Below are 16,971 nucleotides of genomic sequence, written 5' to 3' on the forward strand. Positions count from 1 at the left end.
GCTAGCTAGACCCGGTTTGAGCTGCTAACCGGAGAGCCTGGAGATGTCACTGCACTTCGGAGACTCGAGGTATTATAGTCTAAGACTCTAAGCACAGTAACAGTATCTTTTTTATGTGGTTGCTCTGGAGGTTATGTGAAATAATGTATGGATATTCGTTATAACAGAGTCAGCGGGTTGTAACATAGTATCGGCCATGATGATAATACACATGATAACAAATTGCACATGCGTTTTGCTTTAGCAGTTACCTGTGGTAGTTCCAAAGCTCAGTTAACAGGGGTAAGACTTTTCTTTTGTTACACTCCCATCTTTTTCCTGTTTTCTACTCTTCTCTCTTTTAGTCCAACCCACCTGAAACAGCTGGCTCTTCCGTGTTGGGGGCTTGTTAATGAAGTCGTTCTGTCCTCTCCACCTTTGCAGGCAGCAAAAGCCCTGAGTGCTGGGAAAGCCTCTTCCTACCGGCACTCCCCTGGACTCCCAGACCTTATGCCCTCAGGAAATGTTTGTTATTGAATGAATGGAGCCAAGAAGGAGGGTCTGCTCCCAACACGGCCTTGGTACAGTGCCTGGCAGTTATAGCACATTCTGGCACGTAGCAGGAGCTCGGGAAAGATTTATGCGGTGAATGAATGAATGGATGCACACTCTGGAGTCAGGGCTTGGATTTCTGTATTCAGCGCGTAGTGCCTCCTACACGGTAAGCGCTCACCCTAAGTATCGCTGGGCGAGGCTGATAAAACCTAGTGCAAGGGCTAGCGAGGCTTCCCTGTGCAGGGGTTCGAATTCCGCCTTCTCCTCTTCCCAGCGTGCGACCTCCGCAAGTGGCTTCATCTCTTTGTGCTTCAGTTTCCTCATCTGCAAAACGCGGTCCACGTAAGTGCGACCTCCACGAGACACTCCCCCGAGCACTGGGACCGGCTGCCTGGCCCACGGGGAGCCCCCGCCACGCCAGCCCGCCTGCGTTGGTCGGGGGCACACGCGAGGGGACCCGAACCTTGCGCTGCAGTCGCCACCGGCGTTCCTGGGGCGCACGGTCGCGTCCCCGAAAGATCTGTGCCCTCCGAGGGGGCGGGGCGCAGTGGCCGCGCAGGGCAGCCCACGGCAGCCTCGGGTCGGTCGGCGCCGCCCGCCAGGGAGCCGCGCCGCCCGCACTTCTTTCTCTCCCTCCCCGTCTCCCTCCCTCTCCCGGCCCGAGAATCTGGCCGCGAGCGGCTCAGCAGCGCCGCCCGCGAGCCGCCGCCGCGCCGCCGCCGCTCCGGCCCCACCCCCGCCCGCCCCTCGCCCCCCCGCGCGGCCGGCGCCCGTCACGTGACGCGCCTCCAGCCAATGGCGGGCCGAGCCGCGGTCGGCGGCCGCCATTGCTGTCAGAGCGAGCGAGCCCGGGGAGGGAGGAGAAGCGAGGCTGACTGGGGAGGAGGGGGGGGTGGGGGAGGAAGAGGAAGGAGGGGACGTCGCTCGGCTGCCGGGGTCGCCCGCTGGCTTCGTCCGCACCCCCCCCTTCGCGAGTTCGCGCTCCGCAGCGGCGGCGGCTCCGAGGCGGCGGCGGCGGCTTCGGGGCTCGCCTCCCCTCACGCGCCGGCGGGGGCCGAGGGGGAGTCGGTGGCTGGAGATAAACAAGGCGGCGGCGGCGGCGGCGGCTGAGGAACAGGGAAGGCGGAGGCGGCGGCCGGCCCGCAGCGCCAGCCCGAGAGTCAGCGGCGGCCCTGAGAGGCGGGGAGGGCGCCGGGCCGCGCGGACAGCGCCCCCCGCCGCCGCCGGAGCCGCGGGAGCCGCCGCCGCCGCCGCCGCCCGAGCAGGAAGGAGCCGCGCGGCCGCCGCGGACCCCCCCGCCGGCCCGGGCCCGCCGCCCCCGGCGCGGCGTCGCCGCGGCGCCTCCCGCCCGCCCGCCGGCCCTCGCGCCCTTCCCCGGCGGCGGCGGCGGCCCGGCCGCCCCGCGCTCCCCGGCGAGGCGCCGCCACCCGGCCCGGCCTCGCCTCGGACGCCTCGCTCCGACATGCCCCGCTCTGGCGGCCGGGCTCGCGGAGGATCATGACTGCGGCAGCGAACTGGGTGGCGAACGGGGCGAGCCTGGAGGATTGTCACTCCAACCTCTTCTCGCTGGTGAGTAGCGGGGCTGCGGGGAGGGGGGCCGTGCCGGGGGGAGGGGGTCCCCGACCTCCGCCGCCGACCAACTTTCTCCTCCCGCCGCCGGGACTTCGCCCCTCCCTCGCCTCTCCCCGCCGTTCGCCTCTCGCCGATTCTCCCCCTTTTGGATCGTCTCTCCCTCGCCTTGGATCCCATCCAGTGTTTATTTGGCTCTTTAAAAATCATTTGTGAGCGCGGCGCTCGGCGTGGAATTTGCATGTGGAAGTCTCAAAGCTGCCGATTCTGGGTCGCACTTCGAACGCCCACCCTCCGCTGCAGTCACACACCCCATCCCCTCCCCTCACCCCCGTCTCGCCCCCGAAATGTGAAAAGCTTCGCCCTGTGCTGCCCGCGTCTGCGATAAGCAGCCTTCTCCCTCCGCCCCCCCCCCCCGCCCCCCCAACCCCGGTCGGATCGGCTGCCTGGCCGCCCGCCTTTTGAATTTTTAAACAAATTCCATAATGACACCTGCAATTTCGCCCGAAAACAGTTGATTGAATGCGATTGTGTCAGTAAAGGACTCTTGCACCCGGAGCTCCCTCGATTGTAAACATCGACAGCCGCCTGCCTCTCAGGGCTTACTACGCTGGAGAGCCGTAAAGCCATTACCCGGAGCCGACGGAAGGTGGAGAAAGCTTTTTTCTTCCTTCTCTCCTCCTGTGTCTTTTAAAAACTGTTTTCTCTGCCCTAACAAGGAATCCACACACACACAAAAAAGCAACAAGCTGGGCGGTTTGATAACATCGCTTTTATCTGCCTTCGCCTCTCTCGCGCTCGCTCTCTGATAATTGACAACTTTTCCTTCGGATTTGAATCGCCTGCCTTAATCTTGAAGCAGTTAGGGTGTCAATTGTTCTCCTGGAAGCCTTGGCACCCGACGACGGCATCTAGGTTCGCGGAAATTAAAAATGTATGGGGCTCCAGCAACTCTTCCCTGGCGGTGGCAGTGACATTTGGTGGTAAATGCCATCTTTGCTTTTTATTGGGTCGTATTACCTAGCTCTGAAAACATTCACGTTGTTAAACCTGGCGTTTAGGCTAATAATTGCAGTGCGTGGTCTTTAAACATGTGCTTTGTGCATGAGTTGCTGTATGTATAGTTATGTGCCCGAGACACTACGAATTTGTTTAAATATTGAGCAAAGATTTGTAAACAGATGTAAGGCAATTACGTTTCAAGCGTAGAATATAATTGGAAAATTGGCTGAAACGGTTTGTTTAATTTAGCCTTAAAAAAACAACTTATTTTAAGTTGTGTGCCCTTTTTGGGGGGACTGCCTTTTGGACAGCATGCATTTTGGAAATTGTTTTTTGTAACCTCTGCCGTAGATAAAAACATTGTTTCTTCTTAATCGTTGTTTGCACTGGATAAATAATTTAGTGTTCAAATTGTAATTAGCTACATTTAATTATGGGTAGCATAGATGCTTTTTTTCTTCAAGACTAGTGGAGAAATACAAATTATTGCCAACTTTTCAAATGTGTTTTATTAAATATGTTTCATTATGCAGATAAAAAATCAAAACATGCGATTTTTATCTACAAAGACTGAGGGACACAGTATCCTTGCTTTCATTATAGTGAGATCAGGTCAGTTTCCCCCCCAACATTTTTATTAAGACATTTAATCTTAAAATTCAGTTATAAGTTGTGATTCTTTCTCTCAATGCTGTGATGGTTTTCCCTTAATCTTTTGATATATGGGAATAAAACGCATTTTGCTTCCTTTTTTCTTCCTCTCAGTCTATCATTTAGTATCAGTCAGGTTCTGGGACTTTCATAGATTAGCAAATGTATTGATTAAGTGGTATTTAAAATGGTTTTTGTTTGGCGTCTGGTGACCACATTGACACTTTAACAGGTAATTAAAATAACCAAGTAGACCAATATTAGTGAAGAGAGATCCTCCAAATTACCATATATCATGCTGACTGGTAATGGCTTGTGTATATGTGATTGATTTATACACAGTAGGTTTTGTAGATGAATGCAAGTATATTACATGTGTAGCCATTCTTTAGGATATGTCATTTTTTATCTCCTTTTTTTTCAACCTTAAGTGAGGATTATAATGTTATGAGATACGGTGCTTGAGATTCTTTTGGAGAAACAGTTTTGTGGGAGAAGGATTCTTTGCTTTAAGAGCTTTGGGTATTCCTCTCCTGAACCTCTTTAAACCAGGAATTGATTTTTTTATTTTATTAAAACAGAATTACTCTTTAGGTAGCAACTTGGAAATGCAGAATTGCAGGGCTGCATGGGGTGAATTTTTTGAAAAGACTAAAATATCTACATTTTCTTGTATGTGGAATGAATAAGATGCTAATTTAAAAATATTAGTCTGTTAGAAAGCTGCTGATAAATATAAATTTTTCTCATTCTAAATTGAGAATTTTTCTTGAAAATTACATACAGCAGCAACCTGGAATATAAAAAATATGTTGCCTGAAGTACATTGTATAGAATAGTTAATTCTAAAAGGATAAAATCATCACCTGGTCAAAATAAAGCATGCATTGTAAGAACTCTATGTACTTACTAATAGCATATATTTTTCTTTTTGGCCTGCAGCTTTTTGAACAAAGTATTGTTTATAGAGAATTTAACTAGACATTCATATTTATGTGAATTGAAATATAAACTAGAGATTAAAGGTCTGTACCATACTAATCACCCATCCACTTTCTATTACCTTGAGTTGTTCATTATGGTTTAGCAAACAATGATTTTGCAATCAGGTGCCTTAAGATTTTTGTTAGTCCTTTACTTATTTTGCTTTCGGATTTTTCTACTACATCAGTTTCTGTGGTGTCAGATTTCCTAAGTTCTCTGTCAACCCCTGCCCCCTTTTCCTAATGTGAAAATGCCATTGTGTATACATGATATGGGTCATTGTGTGTGTTTCTTATTCTTACTGTTGTGAGATTTGTAGCTACTGCATTAAATACATGCATGGCTGTGCCTTTGTGACTCAAAACTGTTTTCTCATGCTGTCCATCACATTTCTGGGAGACTCTTGTTATATAGTCACTCAGTTATAATTCAGTTAAGTGTGTTAAATCTGTCTTTCTGGAAAGTGTAGCAACAGTGCACCCTATGATATGTCAAGCCACCCTTGTGGGAAGACACATAATTTCCAGATATAAGTATATCTTTAGTTTTGTTTCCTTAGTTATGTTTCTCTATTGAGATGATATGGAGAAAAACAATTTTGTGTCCTTTAACTAGATTTAAGTATATACTCTTTGACATGAGGCAGTCTAATTCTTAGGTATGTGTATTCCACATTCATATTATTTTATTTGCTTAGAATCTCCCTGACTATGGGGTAATTGGGTAATATCAAATTCTTCCTCCTTGAATTGAAACGCACATAAACACATTAGTCATTAATTCCTATCAAGGATCATTAATTCTTTATTTTAAGTTGTTGGTGACCTGGTTACTGTTTTCAAAACTTAAGAGATTTATTTTTTTGCAGAAAGAGAAAATAGTTGTAAACTTTGAGATCTATTCTTTTGAGTTAGAACCAAATGGGGAGGACTGTCAATTGAAAATGAGGAAAAGGGAATGATTTCTCTAATCTTCTCAAGTGCTAAAATACATACACAGGGTATTTTTTTATCCCAATTTCCAATTTTAGTATTTACATTTAAAGCATCTTTTCTCCCCCCATGATGGTTCATTTTTTTAAATGAAAATGCTTATAACTTGCTAATGTGTGTTTTCTGTTTAGCCTTTTGTTGTTAGTAGCACATGGTGTTACAGTATTTATATATTTTTAATAGCAATAATTGTCACACAGTAATAATAGTTGCCATATAACCTCCAATTGCTAGTAAATATTTTTAAGTACATAATAGACAGCAATTTAAGGCATAGTGTAGCAGTTTACTGGGCCATTTTAAAGAGCCATTTGTACGTGTGATGGGTTCATAATTTTAAAGAGAAAATAATGTACCCAAGATTTCTATGCTATACAATATGTTGCTGTGTTATTGCTTGAAGTGCTCATTGAGAGGAAGTTAGGTTGGATCTGTTCTTTGTGAGAATAAAGGTGGGGAGGGGTGCCTTTAGGACAATAAGTGTTTATTGAGTTTTTGCCAGGTGCTTAGATAACTTAGCATTTTCTTGGGAATGTTTTGGTCATATTTTTTATGATTGTATTAGGTATTAGGAAAAAATGTCTCTTCAGACATTCCTTTGAGTAACATTAAGGTATAGTGTGGATTATATTAATTACTTATGGAAAAATTGATTAATCTTTTTTGTTCACTGGCTAATTTAGCCTCCTTAATTGTGAGTTAATTGTATTCATCAAACATTTTCAGAGATCTCCTCTATTCTTGAGATTAGTAAAAAGATACACTGTCACTATTTTTGTACTATATGCTATAAATTGTGATAACCATTTGCAGAAGATAAGTGCATTCTATAGTTCTATTTGTCAAGTTATTTAAAATTAAGATGAAACTCAATGTAAATAGTAATAAGATTATTGATTTGGATTTTTGTTTCTGGAAAAGTCAATTCAACTATCTCTTCAAGTTTGATTCAAAGATAGACTGGATATTTTTTTCAAATGATTTGAGTTATTGTTGATAGAAGAAAATAACAATGTTCTCCTTCTTTAAACTAGTAGTAGAAAGTGTGCTTTTTTCTTCCTGAAAGTGGGTGATACATCTTTTTTCACAGATGCTAGCCAGTGAGGGAGATTAGACAAAGTTTATGAGAAATAGTAATATAGTTGAATATTAGGTTTTATTATTACTGAACTGTGCATTGCAACCATTTGTTAGAAGTGGAGAACAATGATTTCTGCGACATTGCTATTAGTGTCATTTATTTAAAATGCACTTTGTGCCAATCTGCTTTCCAAACTATGTGTTGTGTAGTGTTAGCTATCAGAATTTCAATCTTGTCATTTTATAAACTTTACTATTTCGAGAAATTATATTTAATGCATTGCAAAGTGAGGTAACTGGGTAGTCTCAAAATGTGCTGTGGGGAATAGTTTAAAAAAGAATTCACACACATGCATGTTTGCTTCATAGGACTTGCTTAGAGTTTTGGAATTAAAGAATCAATATTTGTAATGTGTTCTTGGAATTTAGGGCTTTTTTTTTTTTTTACTTTCTTGTATCATTTAACTTCTTTCTAATCCTGTTCAGATATTTCCTTTTATAGTATGTCCTTTCATTGTTTATTCAAAAGATTTGAAGGTGTCAGCTTTGTTCTGTTGAGGGAATTCACTTCATAACCTAGGGGAGATGATTTTCCATTAATCTTGGTAAATATTAACATAAATGAGGAATTGTAAATTCAACTCATTTGCATGAATGAAATATGTATGCTTGCCCAATTTTGTTTAGTATAAAGTCACTATGTACATCAGCATAGTTTTCTATATTTGCATTAGTCGATATAAACATAGCTTTAACGTCTGTAAAAATGTTGTGATTTGTGTTTATTTCAGAGACAATTCTCCACTATATTATTTTGTTATTTGATTTTTAAAATCATCTGTTGTATGGAGTAGATTCTATCCTCATAAATTGGCTATAGTAGTCTTCTCTTATAGGAACTCCTGGTTTACTCGCATTTATATTAGCATGTTTTAGTTATTTTTGTTGGAGTAAAGTTATTTTCCTTCTTTAAGCTAATTATATAACTTTTAGAGTAGATTTAGGTTTCAGTCTGAAAAAAGGAGAAAGATGACTTTTTTCCTTTTCTTTCTGGATGAGATTTAGGAGAATCAGTTGTGTTCAAAGGAAAATGTTTTGCCATTGGCATTTCCACACTCTGGTTTATTATGTGTATTCATGAATGTTTATTTTCTCATTCTAGGTGAATTGTGTTAGAACCTTATTAAAACTGTATTTCTACTACTGTGAAACAGCACAGAGCCCTGGTTGACAGCTCTCTACATTTTGTACTTTTTCTAGTACAGAGAAATTCCATTGCTGTTAACGGAACCTCCTGAGTTGATTATATTGAAATTTCATTTGTGTCTTTGTTTTGCATAGTTTAACTTTGCAATGTCAACTTAAAAATGAAAAGGGGAAGATAAAGAAAATTAGGTATATTTGCAGGTAAATAACTTTTTCTCAGTCTTTTCTAGACCTTTTTACTGTAATAAGTCTTAATTTGTATTAAATTATTGCATTAATTGGTTACATTTAAGATTTTTTTTTGACACTTTTCCATTGATTTTCACATCCACTGGTTGCCTCCTGCACACTCCTCGACTAGGGCCAGGCCTGGGAGGAGCCTGTAAACTGAGGTACATGCCCTTGACCAGTACATGTTCTACCCACTGAGCCAAACTGGCCAGGGCCATTTAAGACACTTGATATTAAAATTAAATTTGAGGTAATGATTTGTTTAAAATAAAATATAATTAATTGTGAACAGGAATTTTATAATATTGATTGAAAATTTCAAAGACATCATCTAAAAGGATGTGACTTTTTTTTTTAAACCCAAAGAACATTGATAAATTCCCGAGGAAGTATTTTTTCATAAGACACATGAAGCTTCCTCACATAGTTTCACATTATTTCATTTCATTAAATAGCAAAGATGATTAAATCCATCTGGGCTTAATTTGAGAGCTAATAAGTAAGGTATTCAAAAGAGTATAATTGGTGTGTAAAAACATTTTGTGTTGGCAAGTCTCATGATTGAATTTTAATGTCCTAGAGAGAGATAAGGGAAACATACATTATCTAACTCAGGAACCACCTCATAGTTTTTGTTTTTTAACATGTGTATATGCCTGGCACAATCCTGCTCATCTTTTAAGTAGGTCAAATATCACCTCCTCCGTGAAGCTTTCCCTGACTCCCACAGGTAGAACTAGTCACTCTTGCTCCTTATGTGTATCTCCTTCTATATGCCTCTGATAAGTAGATGAGCTTCTGTAGGGCAGTGACCCTGTCTAAATCATCTTTGCATTCTCTTCATAGTTAGGTGCTCATTAACTGTTTGTTAAATTAATTATTTGCTGGACAACTATTTTTGTTTTCTTCATCTTACTCCCTAAGGGAGTTTTCATTGCCCATTTAGGTCCTGATCATAATTATTCTTCTTTGAACTTATTTAGATGTTTAGCTCTGTGTTCTGAATATATATTATCTAGGATTTATGTACTGTGGCTTGGTAATATTTTAGATGAGTTCTAGGAAATCTTTATTAAAGAGAATCCAGCTGATCAAGAGATGAGGTATGCTTATCATACCTCAAAGGAATAGGAATTCAGTTAGTATTTAGATTTTCTATATGTTGGGCAACCTATAGATATTGGAGCCTGTTGGAAATTTTGTTTGGGTTTTGATCCAGAATTCCCTCATTTCCATTTTTTTTAAGCTGTATAAGAGGGAGGGCTTTTGCTCAACCTTCAGTTACAAGATTATTTTCCATGAGCCCAGTAATATGGGCAATGAACTGGTAATAAGGAAAATTGAATTATTTTATGAGTGACTTATTCAGATCAGGTTGGTCGCATAATGTTTTTATTTTTATTTTTTGCCTCAGTTTCTGCTTCTGTAAACTTGACAGAAATATGGAAGGCAGGAAGTGTGAAAAATCACTTTGAGTACCTTTTAAGGAAAGCACTTTGTAAGACTTGATAATGTTCTTTAATAGGAAGAAACTTCTAGCAAATTACATCTAAAGCTTAGAGTAGCCTTAGGCAGTTTACCAGGAAGTTGGAGTGGCAAAATTACTTGTGTTAAATATAGTAGTTAAGTTGTATTTATTCTTTTTTGGGGGTAAGCAGAAGATTAAATTGTTCTTGTGTCTGTCCTCATAAATAAGCAGTGATTGAGAAGAAAAACTTGAAATTCATCTTTAGATGTTACAACTTTTCATTTGTATATGATTCATAGTTGCGTGGTGTCTTTAATATGCTGAGTGATTTTGCTCTCCCAATTCTGAGCTGTGACTGGCTGACATTGGAAACTGAACTGTGACTCTTATTTGGTAGTTTAAGCTATTAATTCCTTGGCAGCTCTGGAGTGCTCTTTGAACTTTAAATAGCTGTTTTATTAACATTTTGAGATTTGTCTCAGTGAATGTCAGAAATAGTACTTAATAAATATTTTTTTTCTTAAAGACTAAGTCACTTTTTAGTCTGACATACATGTAACAACCCTTACTATGTTGTTGTTGTTTTTACATATGATAAAACAACCACAAAAAGAAAGCCAAAAATTATAGATTACTTATAAAATGTAATATATATGTGTGTGTATTAAACCCTTACTACGTTTTGAACAAAGTATGTATCCTCAACTACTGGCTAATTTCTATTTTTCATTTAGTAATGTCGCAACATCTAAAAATATTGTTTAGACCTTATTGAAGGAAGAAAAGGGCCCCCCTCCAAACAACCCCACAAATCTGTAGTTTTTGTATTAGTCCTGTTGAATAGGAATAGTATCCTAAGTTTTTATCTAGAGATGTAGAATTTTACATGGAGGTGGTCTTTAGCATTATAAAATATTAGAACAAGTTAGTTTGTAAGTTGGTTTTCACATAAAAACCTACTCTTCTATTGCTACAAATGATGGTTAGCCTATTTACAGCGTACGGTACTTAAATGCTTGTGTTAGAGAACTCAGATGCTATTTATGGCAGCATTTTTTATGGGATCAAACTTACATTTATTTTTCCTGTTTAGAATGTTAGGGGAGTACCTTTCCTCTGACTGTGCAGTGCTGGCAGTCACAGCAGGCACTCCTAAAACCTTTTTTGGCTCCAGGCATTGGGAGTGAGGGCTGCCCAGGCTCAGCCCTCTTCTAGGCCTGGGAGAGGATTGCTATTTGAAGGAGAGGCTTGAAGAGTGGTGAGAGGCAAGGATGGCCCCCTGTGTGAAGTGCAGCAGTTTTGGAGTAAGGATTGAGGCAGGTTTTACCTTTCCTGCAGGAATCTATCGCTTCCTCTTTGCTGATTGATATTTTATTAAAATGTTGAGAATAGTGGCAGGTCCTATGATGTCATCAGGAAAAGATTTTGTATTTCTTTGCCCTTTAGCTCTTTCCTTATCTTTTCTTCTTTACTTACACTATAGACAAGCTTTCTACCTCCAATTTTGTGTGGTAAATGAGGACTTCTGAGCGCCAGTGAAATAAAAAAGGAAATGGTGGTGGGGCTTGAGATTGGATGGGGTAATGAATAAACTATTATTTAGAAATGTTAATTTTTTTATGTTATGTTTGAGAAACGTGGGCTATATAATTCATTTTCGAATAATGTACATACATCAGAAATGGTTAAAATGGGCTTAAGCTTACAAAGGGGCTAGGGGTCTTATTTGGAAAAAAGATCTATTTAACTTCTAAGATGCTATGTTGTAAGTGCAGAGGGAGAAAAGGTAACATGGACAGATAGTATAATACCTCGTAGCCAGAAAAACTCAGAAGGGGAGTTTTAAATTGGGTCTTGAAGGAATGGATGGATGTGGCTTGCTAGAGAGGACTGGAAAGGGCATTATTTGGAAGCTCATTTGACAACTCTGAGTCTATCCTTGAGAACATGTGCTGAAGCGGTATGTAGGAGAGCACTTTTAATTTATGGTCTTAGTTTTCTTTTAAAAAACAGTACACAAACTTATTGAAATCTAATTTTTGTTAGGTGGAAAATTTGAAGCAGGGACAGGCCAATTTAGATTGAGAAATGGTGATGTTAAAATCATCAGTTTTCTAAAATAATTCAGTTCTGAACTAAAAAAACCAAACCAGTGCTATATTATCCAAAATGCTAATGACTAAAGTGACAAATATTCCAGAAACTGGACAGACGTGAATCTTAAATGAGCAGATGGGACATGAAACTCAAAGTGGGAGGTAATCCAAGATGATATAGAAACTATTATGAGAAATGAATTGAGGAAAAAGAAGTGTGTTAAATGCTATTACATTTAATAATGTGTTTAAAAAGCCTTTCTAGGATTACTCTCTTACATAGACAAATTAGAATTGTTGAACTGTGTAACCCATCATTTAAAAAAATTTGTGCATTTAAAACAAACTAAATTTTGATCCAGGATTATTTCTCATGAAGTCTAGGCATTTAAGTCATGATTGTATATGTTATATGTGCTTTAAGTAGGCAATATAATTTTGCTTTCTCTGCCAAATAAAGAGAATAATCGTGATTTTCAAAGGCAGTTGTGATAGACATTGAACGGGAGAAGCAACGAGTGAAATATGAGGAAGTTTGCTATTTGGACAGCTTGGTACTTAGTTGAAGCTGTTACATTTGACTGTTGAGGGTAAAATCTAGATCATAGTGGATTGTGGAACGAATGAATGGTACTTTTCAGTTGAAGAATGTTAACTGTGAAGCAAGCAGGGACATGGGAGTGGGGGAAGTGGAGGGTTAAAGATGGAAAAGTAGATTGAAGGAAAATTTTTAACGGACCAGGACCTCATTTGTGTTTGTGGGCTTATGGATATCAATGGTGGAGAGACAGACAGAAAGGTGGAAGATATAAGAAAAGTTGTTGCTTAAACAGGTCTGGCTGGAGATGGTATCAAGCACCCAGGTGATGGGGTTACCAGTGAAAAAGAGTAAGATAACCTTTTAGAAATAAAAGATGAGAGGATGTAAGAAATGAATAAGCATGAAGGAAGTGGGGACAATCTCAGTTGTAGCCTGAGTACTTTTTAAATGCAAAGATTAAAGATACTGAGTTTGAGCCAGAATAAACATTTAAAAATATTTTTAGTTAAAATTTTCACATTTTACTTGATGTGCTGTTGCACTCAAACATCTTTATTTTCTTTTATTGGTCATTTTAAGTAGGTCACATGTTATACTGGTACACTTTTCAGTTATAAAACTAATTTTGAGCTGGTTATACCAAAAAATGACACAAAACTGCCCAAATGAGAAGTATTTTTCAAAGTAAGCCCCCTTGAAATGGAGCAAATACCAAGGCCATTGTTCATAATATTTTTTGGTCCTTTTCCTTTGGAATTGCTTTTAGTCACCACCCCAGAAATCTCATTTTAAAGGATGCTTCCTTGGTCAGTGTCATGTCATGTCTGTCTTTGTAAATATATTATCTTAGTTCCATTATTTTTTTACTCTAAATTGTTGCTTAAGTCAGCAATTTAGTACCTTCTGATGGGGGTCTTACATATGATGAGCAAAAACCCTGAGAAGAACTCTACTTTTGGATATATTGGCATACATACATTGTGGATGTGTACCAAGAATTCCTGCCTGCTTGTACAGCTGCCTCCCAGGTCCTGGGTGTAGTCAACTATACTTCAAGGTACCTTTTTGTTTTCGTACAGTTTCAATGGAGGTGGATTTAGTGGTCCATTAATTGGTAAGACTAGAGATTGGGACAAATTAAATGGGAGTGGAATTTTTGCTTTCTGGAGATCGAGGCAAATTATAAGGGGGCAGTGAAATTATAAGTCTAGCAAACTTAAGATATCCTGATGCTCATTTTTGGTGAGACTGAAGTAATCATTAAGAAAAGCCTTGGGGCCCAGCCGGAATGGCTCAGTGGTTGAGCTTCCACCTTTGAACCATGAGGTCATGGTTCGATTCCCGGTCAGGGCACATGCCTGGATTGCGGGCTCGATCCCCAGTGTGGGCATGCAGGAGGCATCCCATTGATGATTCTTTCTCATCATTGATCTTTCTCTCTCTCTCTCCCTCTCCCCCTCTGGGGGAGGGGAAGAAGCATTGGGATAAATTAAAGTATCTTGTTGAGAACTTTTTAAGTTTTTACAGAAAGTTTGGCCTGTGAGACCAAAGTTCTTACCTTTGCCTACTTAATGTTGCTTTTTATTCATTTGAGAAGCCCAGTAAGCCATCTGGTATCTATCCCATTCATGTTCTTTCAGCAATTTCTCCCACAGTTGAAGGTTAGGACAGTGGTCGGCAAACTCATTAGTCAACAGAGCTAAATATCAACAGTACAACGATTGAAATTTCTTTTGAGAGCCAAATTTTTTAAACTTAAACTTCTTCTAACGCCACTTCTTCAAAATAGACTCGCCCAGGCCGTGGTATTTTGTGGAAGAGCCACACTCAAGGGGCTAAAGAGCTGCCTGTGGCTCGCGAGCCGCAGTTTGCCGACCACGGGGTTAGGACAATAGCACTCATATATTTAGCGTTTGACTTTATTGTGGTCTGCCTTGATATTCAATGTTAGGGGAGATGCAGAGGATGTTTTACCTACAGAAAGCATGCCTAGGTATTTGTTTAGATTACGAGTTGCAGTGGCAAGTATTATTTTCTATTTTTGAACTCAGGAATATAATGGAATTTTCCTTAGTCACCTTTGTTTCTATATTCTTCAGATTCAGATTACATGGGTGATTTTATAATTTTTTTTCTTAAAAGTACTTCTCATATTTTAAAAAAGGGAGTTGAAATACTATTAAAAGTTTGGTAATATAATTCTATACCTATAGATGTTTTAGGAAAATTTACTTACATGATTATTCTAAACAAATAATAACAGGCCCTTTTTAATTTTATAGATTTATATAACACTTGAGCAGTTTAACATTTAGAATTTATACCAGAACATAAATCTACATGTTAGCTACTGAAGATCATAAATATTTGTCTTCTTAAATACAAGTTCTTAACTGAAGTTTAAGTTATTAAAAACATTTCTCAAAGTATATTGGTTTACATACAAAGTGTAATCATCTATGTGGATTGGCTCAATTGTTGTGATCCCAAGTAGACTAAATTAATTAGTTGTCTATAAATTAGTTGAAAGAGATATCTATGAAAGTGATGTTTTTGTTGCTGTTCGGTAATATCCTGGTGAAATTGAGATTTGAAACTCAGACAGATGGTGCTATTCTTGAGGCTGTCGGCAAGATCCTATAACACTTAATTAAACAGTGGAATGATTCTCATGAGGACTTATAATTTGATATATGTAAGCTAGTAAACTGGTTTCTTTAGTAACATTTACAAATTTGATTTGAAAAAGAAGTATTTACTTGTTCTTAGGAAATTTTTCTAATGATTCTGTTAAGATAAATAGCTTGTTTTGGTAGTTTATATGATAAACTCAAGGAATATTCTAGATGGAAAACCTCACCTACATAGGCATTTATTTTCCAATGTAACTTTGATTTTGTTGCCAGACTTTCTCATATAATACTGTGATGCACTTTTAAGAACCCAGAGAACTGACTACCATGTCCAGAAAACTGAGAAATTTGGTGATACATGTTAACTAACACTCGTTTTAGAAAAAAACTGCTGATTTAGATTCCTTGTGATCTACCTTACATTTTAGTATTGGAATTGAAAATAGAAATATTTTAAACAGCCCAATCCAGTTTTAATACATTACAGTATATGGATAGAACTTGGTTTAGCTATTTTGTAAAAGTTTTAATTTGGTGATAATATTGTATGGTTAGGATCAATAAATTTGTCAATTACATAAGTAATTACATAAAAATACACTAATAAGTCATACTACAACATTTTTAGACATCCTGGGAAATTATTCTCTTTTTAAAAAATTTACTTACCTTTTATTTAGTGCCTAGTCTTTAGTAAATTGGAGACAAGACTGAAAGGTGATGTTTGATGCTAGATTGGACGACAAGGAGCTGGAAGTTTATTCTGTATGTACAGGGGAATGCCTGGAGGCTTTTAAGGAGGATAATGATGTGATCAGATTTATGATTAAGAGAGAAAACTCAGCCGAAACCGGTTTGGCTCAGTGGATAGAGCATCAGTCTGTGGACTGAAAGGTCCCAGGTTCGATTCCGGTCAAGGGCATGTACATTGGTTGCGGGCACATCCCCAGTGGGGGGTGTGCAGGAGGCAGCTGATCGATGTTTCTCTCTCATCGATGTTTCTAGCTCTCTATCCCTCTCCCTTCCTCTCTGTAAAAAATCAATAAAATATATTAAAAAAAAAAAAAAAAGAGAAAACTCATATGGGCTCTGTGGAGTGTGGATTGTAATAGCAGAGAAACCAAAGGTGGAGAGAAGGCTCTTGGAGTAGTTTAGATGTAAGAAATTATGCAGAGCCAGTAGGAATGGAGAGAAAGAAATGGACTCAAGTAATATTTTGGAGGTTGAATTAACAGGACTTGGTGAGCAATTATATACACTGCGTGGCCAGATTATTATGATCTCTGAATGCATAATAATCTGGCCACTCAGTGTATATATATATATATATCATGCATGGGTGGGGTCTGGCCAGGGGGAGGGGACATGGGCAGTTGGCCGGCCTGCCTGCTGGTCGAACTCATGGTCGAGCGGACAGTTTGCATATTAGCCTTTTATTATATAGGATATACACTGAGTGGCCAGATTATTATGCGTTCAGAGATCATAATAATCTGGCCACTCAGTGTATATCATAGGGGAGGAATCAAATGCCAAACATGTTCTTGGTTTTTATGGCATTTACATTCTTGTGTATGTAAAACAAGGAGAACAGTTGACAACACATATGAGTTATAGTTAGTAGAAGACTTACATTTTGATCACAGGTGTGTATATATATGAAAGTATTCACTGAGCCTGGGTTCTTTCTGTTAAATTAAGCCCCACAAAACTCAGTTTTAAAATTAAACATATATGGGAGCTGGGGGCAGAAAGGCAGGGGATAGTGAAAAAATTAAACCAAAAATTAGGGTTTGTAACTTGCCTATTTTAGGAAAATACTTGAGGCAATGAGAATAAGATTTTTCTCAAGTTGAGAAAGATTTGTAAGAGAATGGAGGAGTGGAGAAGAAATATTGGGAAGAAAGATCGCAATACTGGTGGGGTGGGTGCTGATGGTGGTGTGAGTGATGGGAATCAGAATATATTGGCAGGGGAAGAGGTA

General features: G+C 39.5%; 1 protein-coding gene across 2 annotated transcripts in view; it reads left to right on the forward strand.

Annotated features, from left to right (window-relative positions):
- Positions 1–1,610: 1,610 nt before the first annotated feature.
- Positions 1,611–16,971, forward strand: part of MED13L (mediator complex subunit 13L) — a 272,112-nt gene continuing 256,751 nt past the window's right edge. For both annotated transcript variants that reach the window (XM_054712354.1, XM_054712355.1), the window contains exon 1: positions 1,611–2,103. In XM_054712354.1, the coding sequence (XP_054568329.1) occupies positions 2,032–2,103 (72 nt within the window). In that variant the 5' untranslated portion in view covers positions 1,611–2,031. The remainder of the gene's footprint in view (positions 2,104–16,971) is intronic.

This window comes from Eptesicus fuscus, chromosome 23 (assembly GCF_027574615.1).
Source record: "Eptesicus fuscus isolate TK198812 chromosome 23, DD_ASM_mEF_20220401, whole genome shotgun sequence".
NCBI classification, from domain to species: Eukaryota; Metazoa; Chordata; class Mammalia; order Chiroptera; family Vespertilionidae; genus Eptesicus; species Eptesicus fuscus.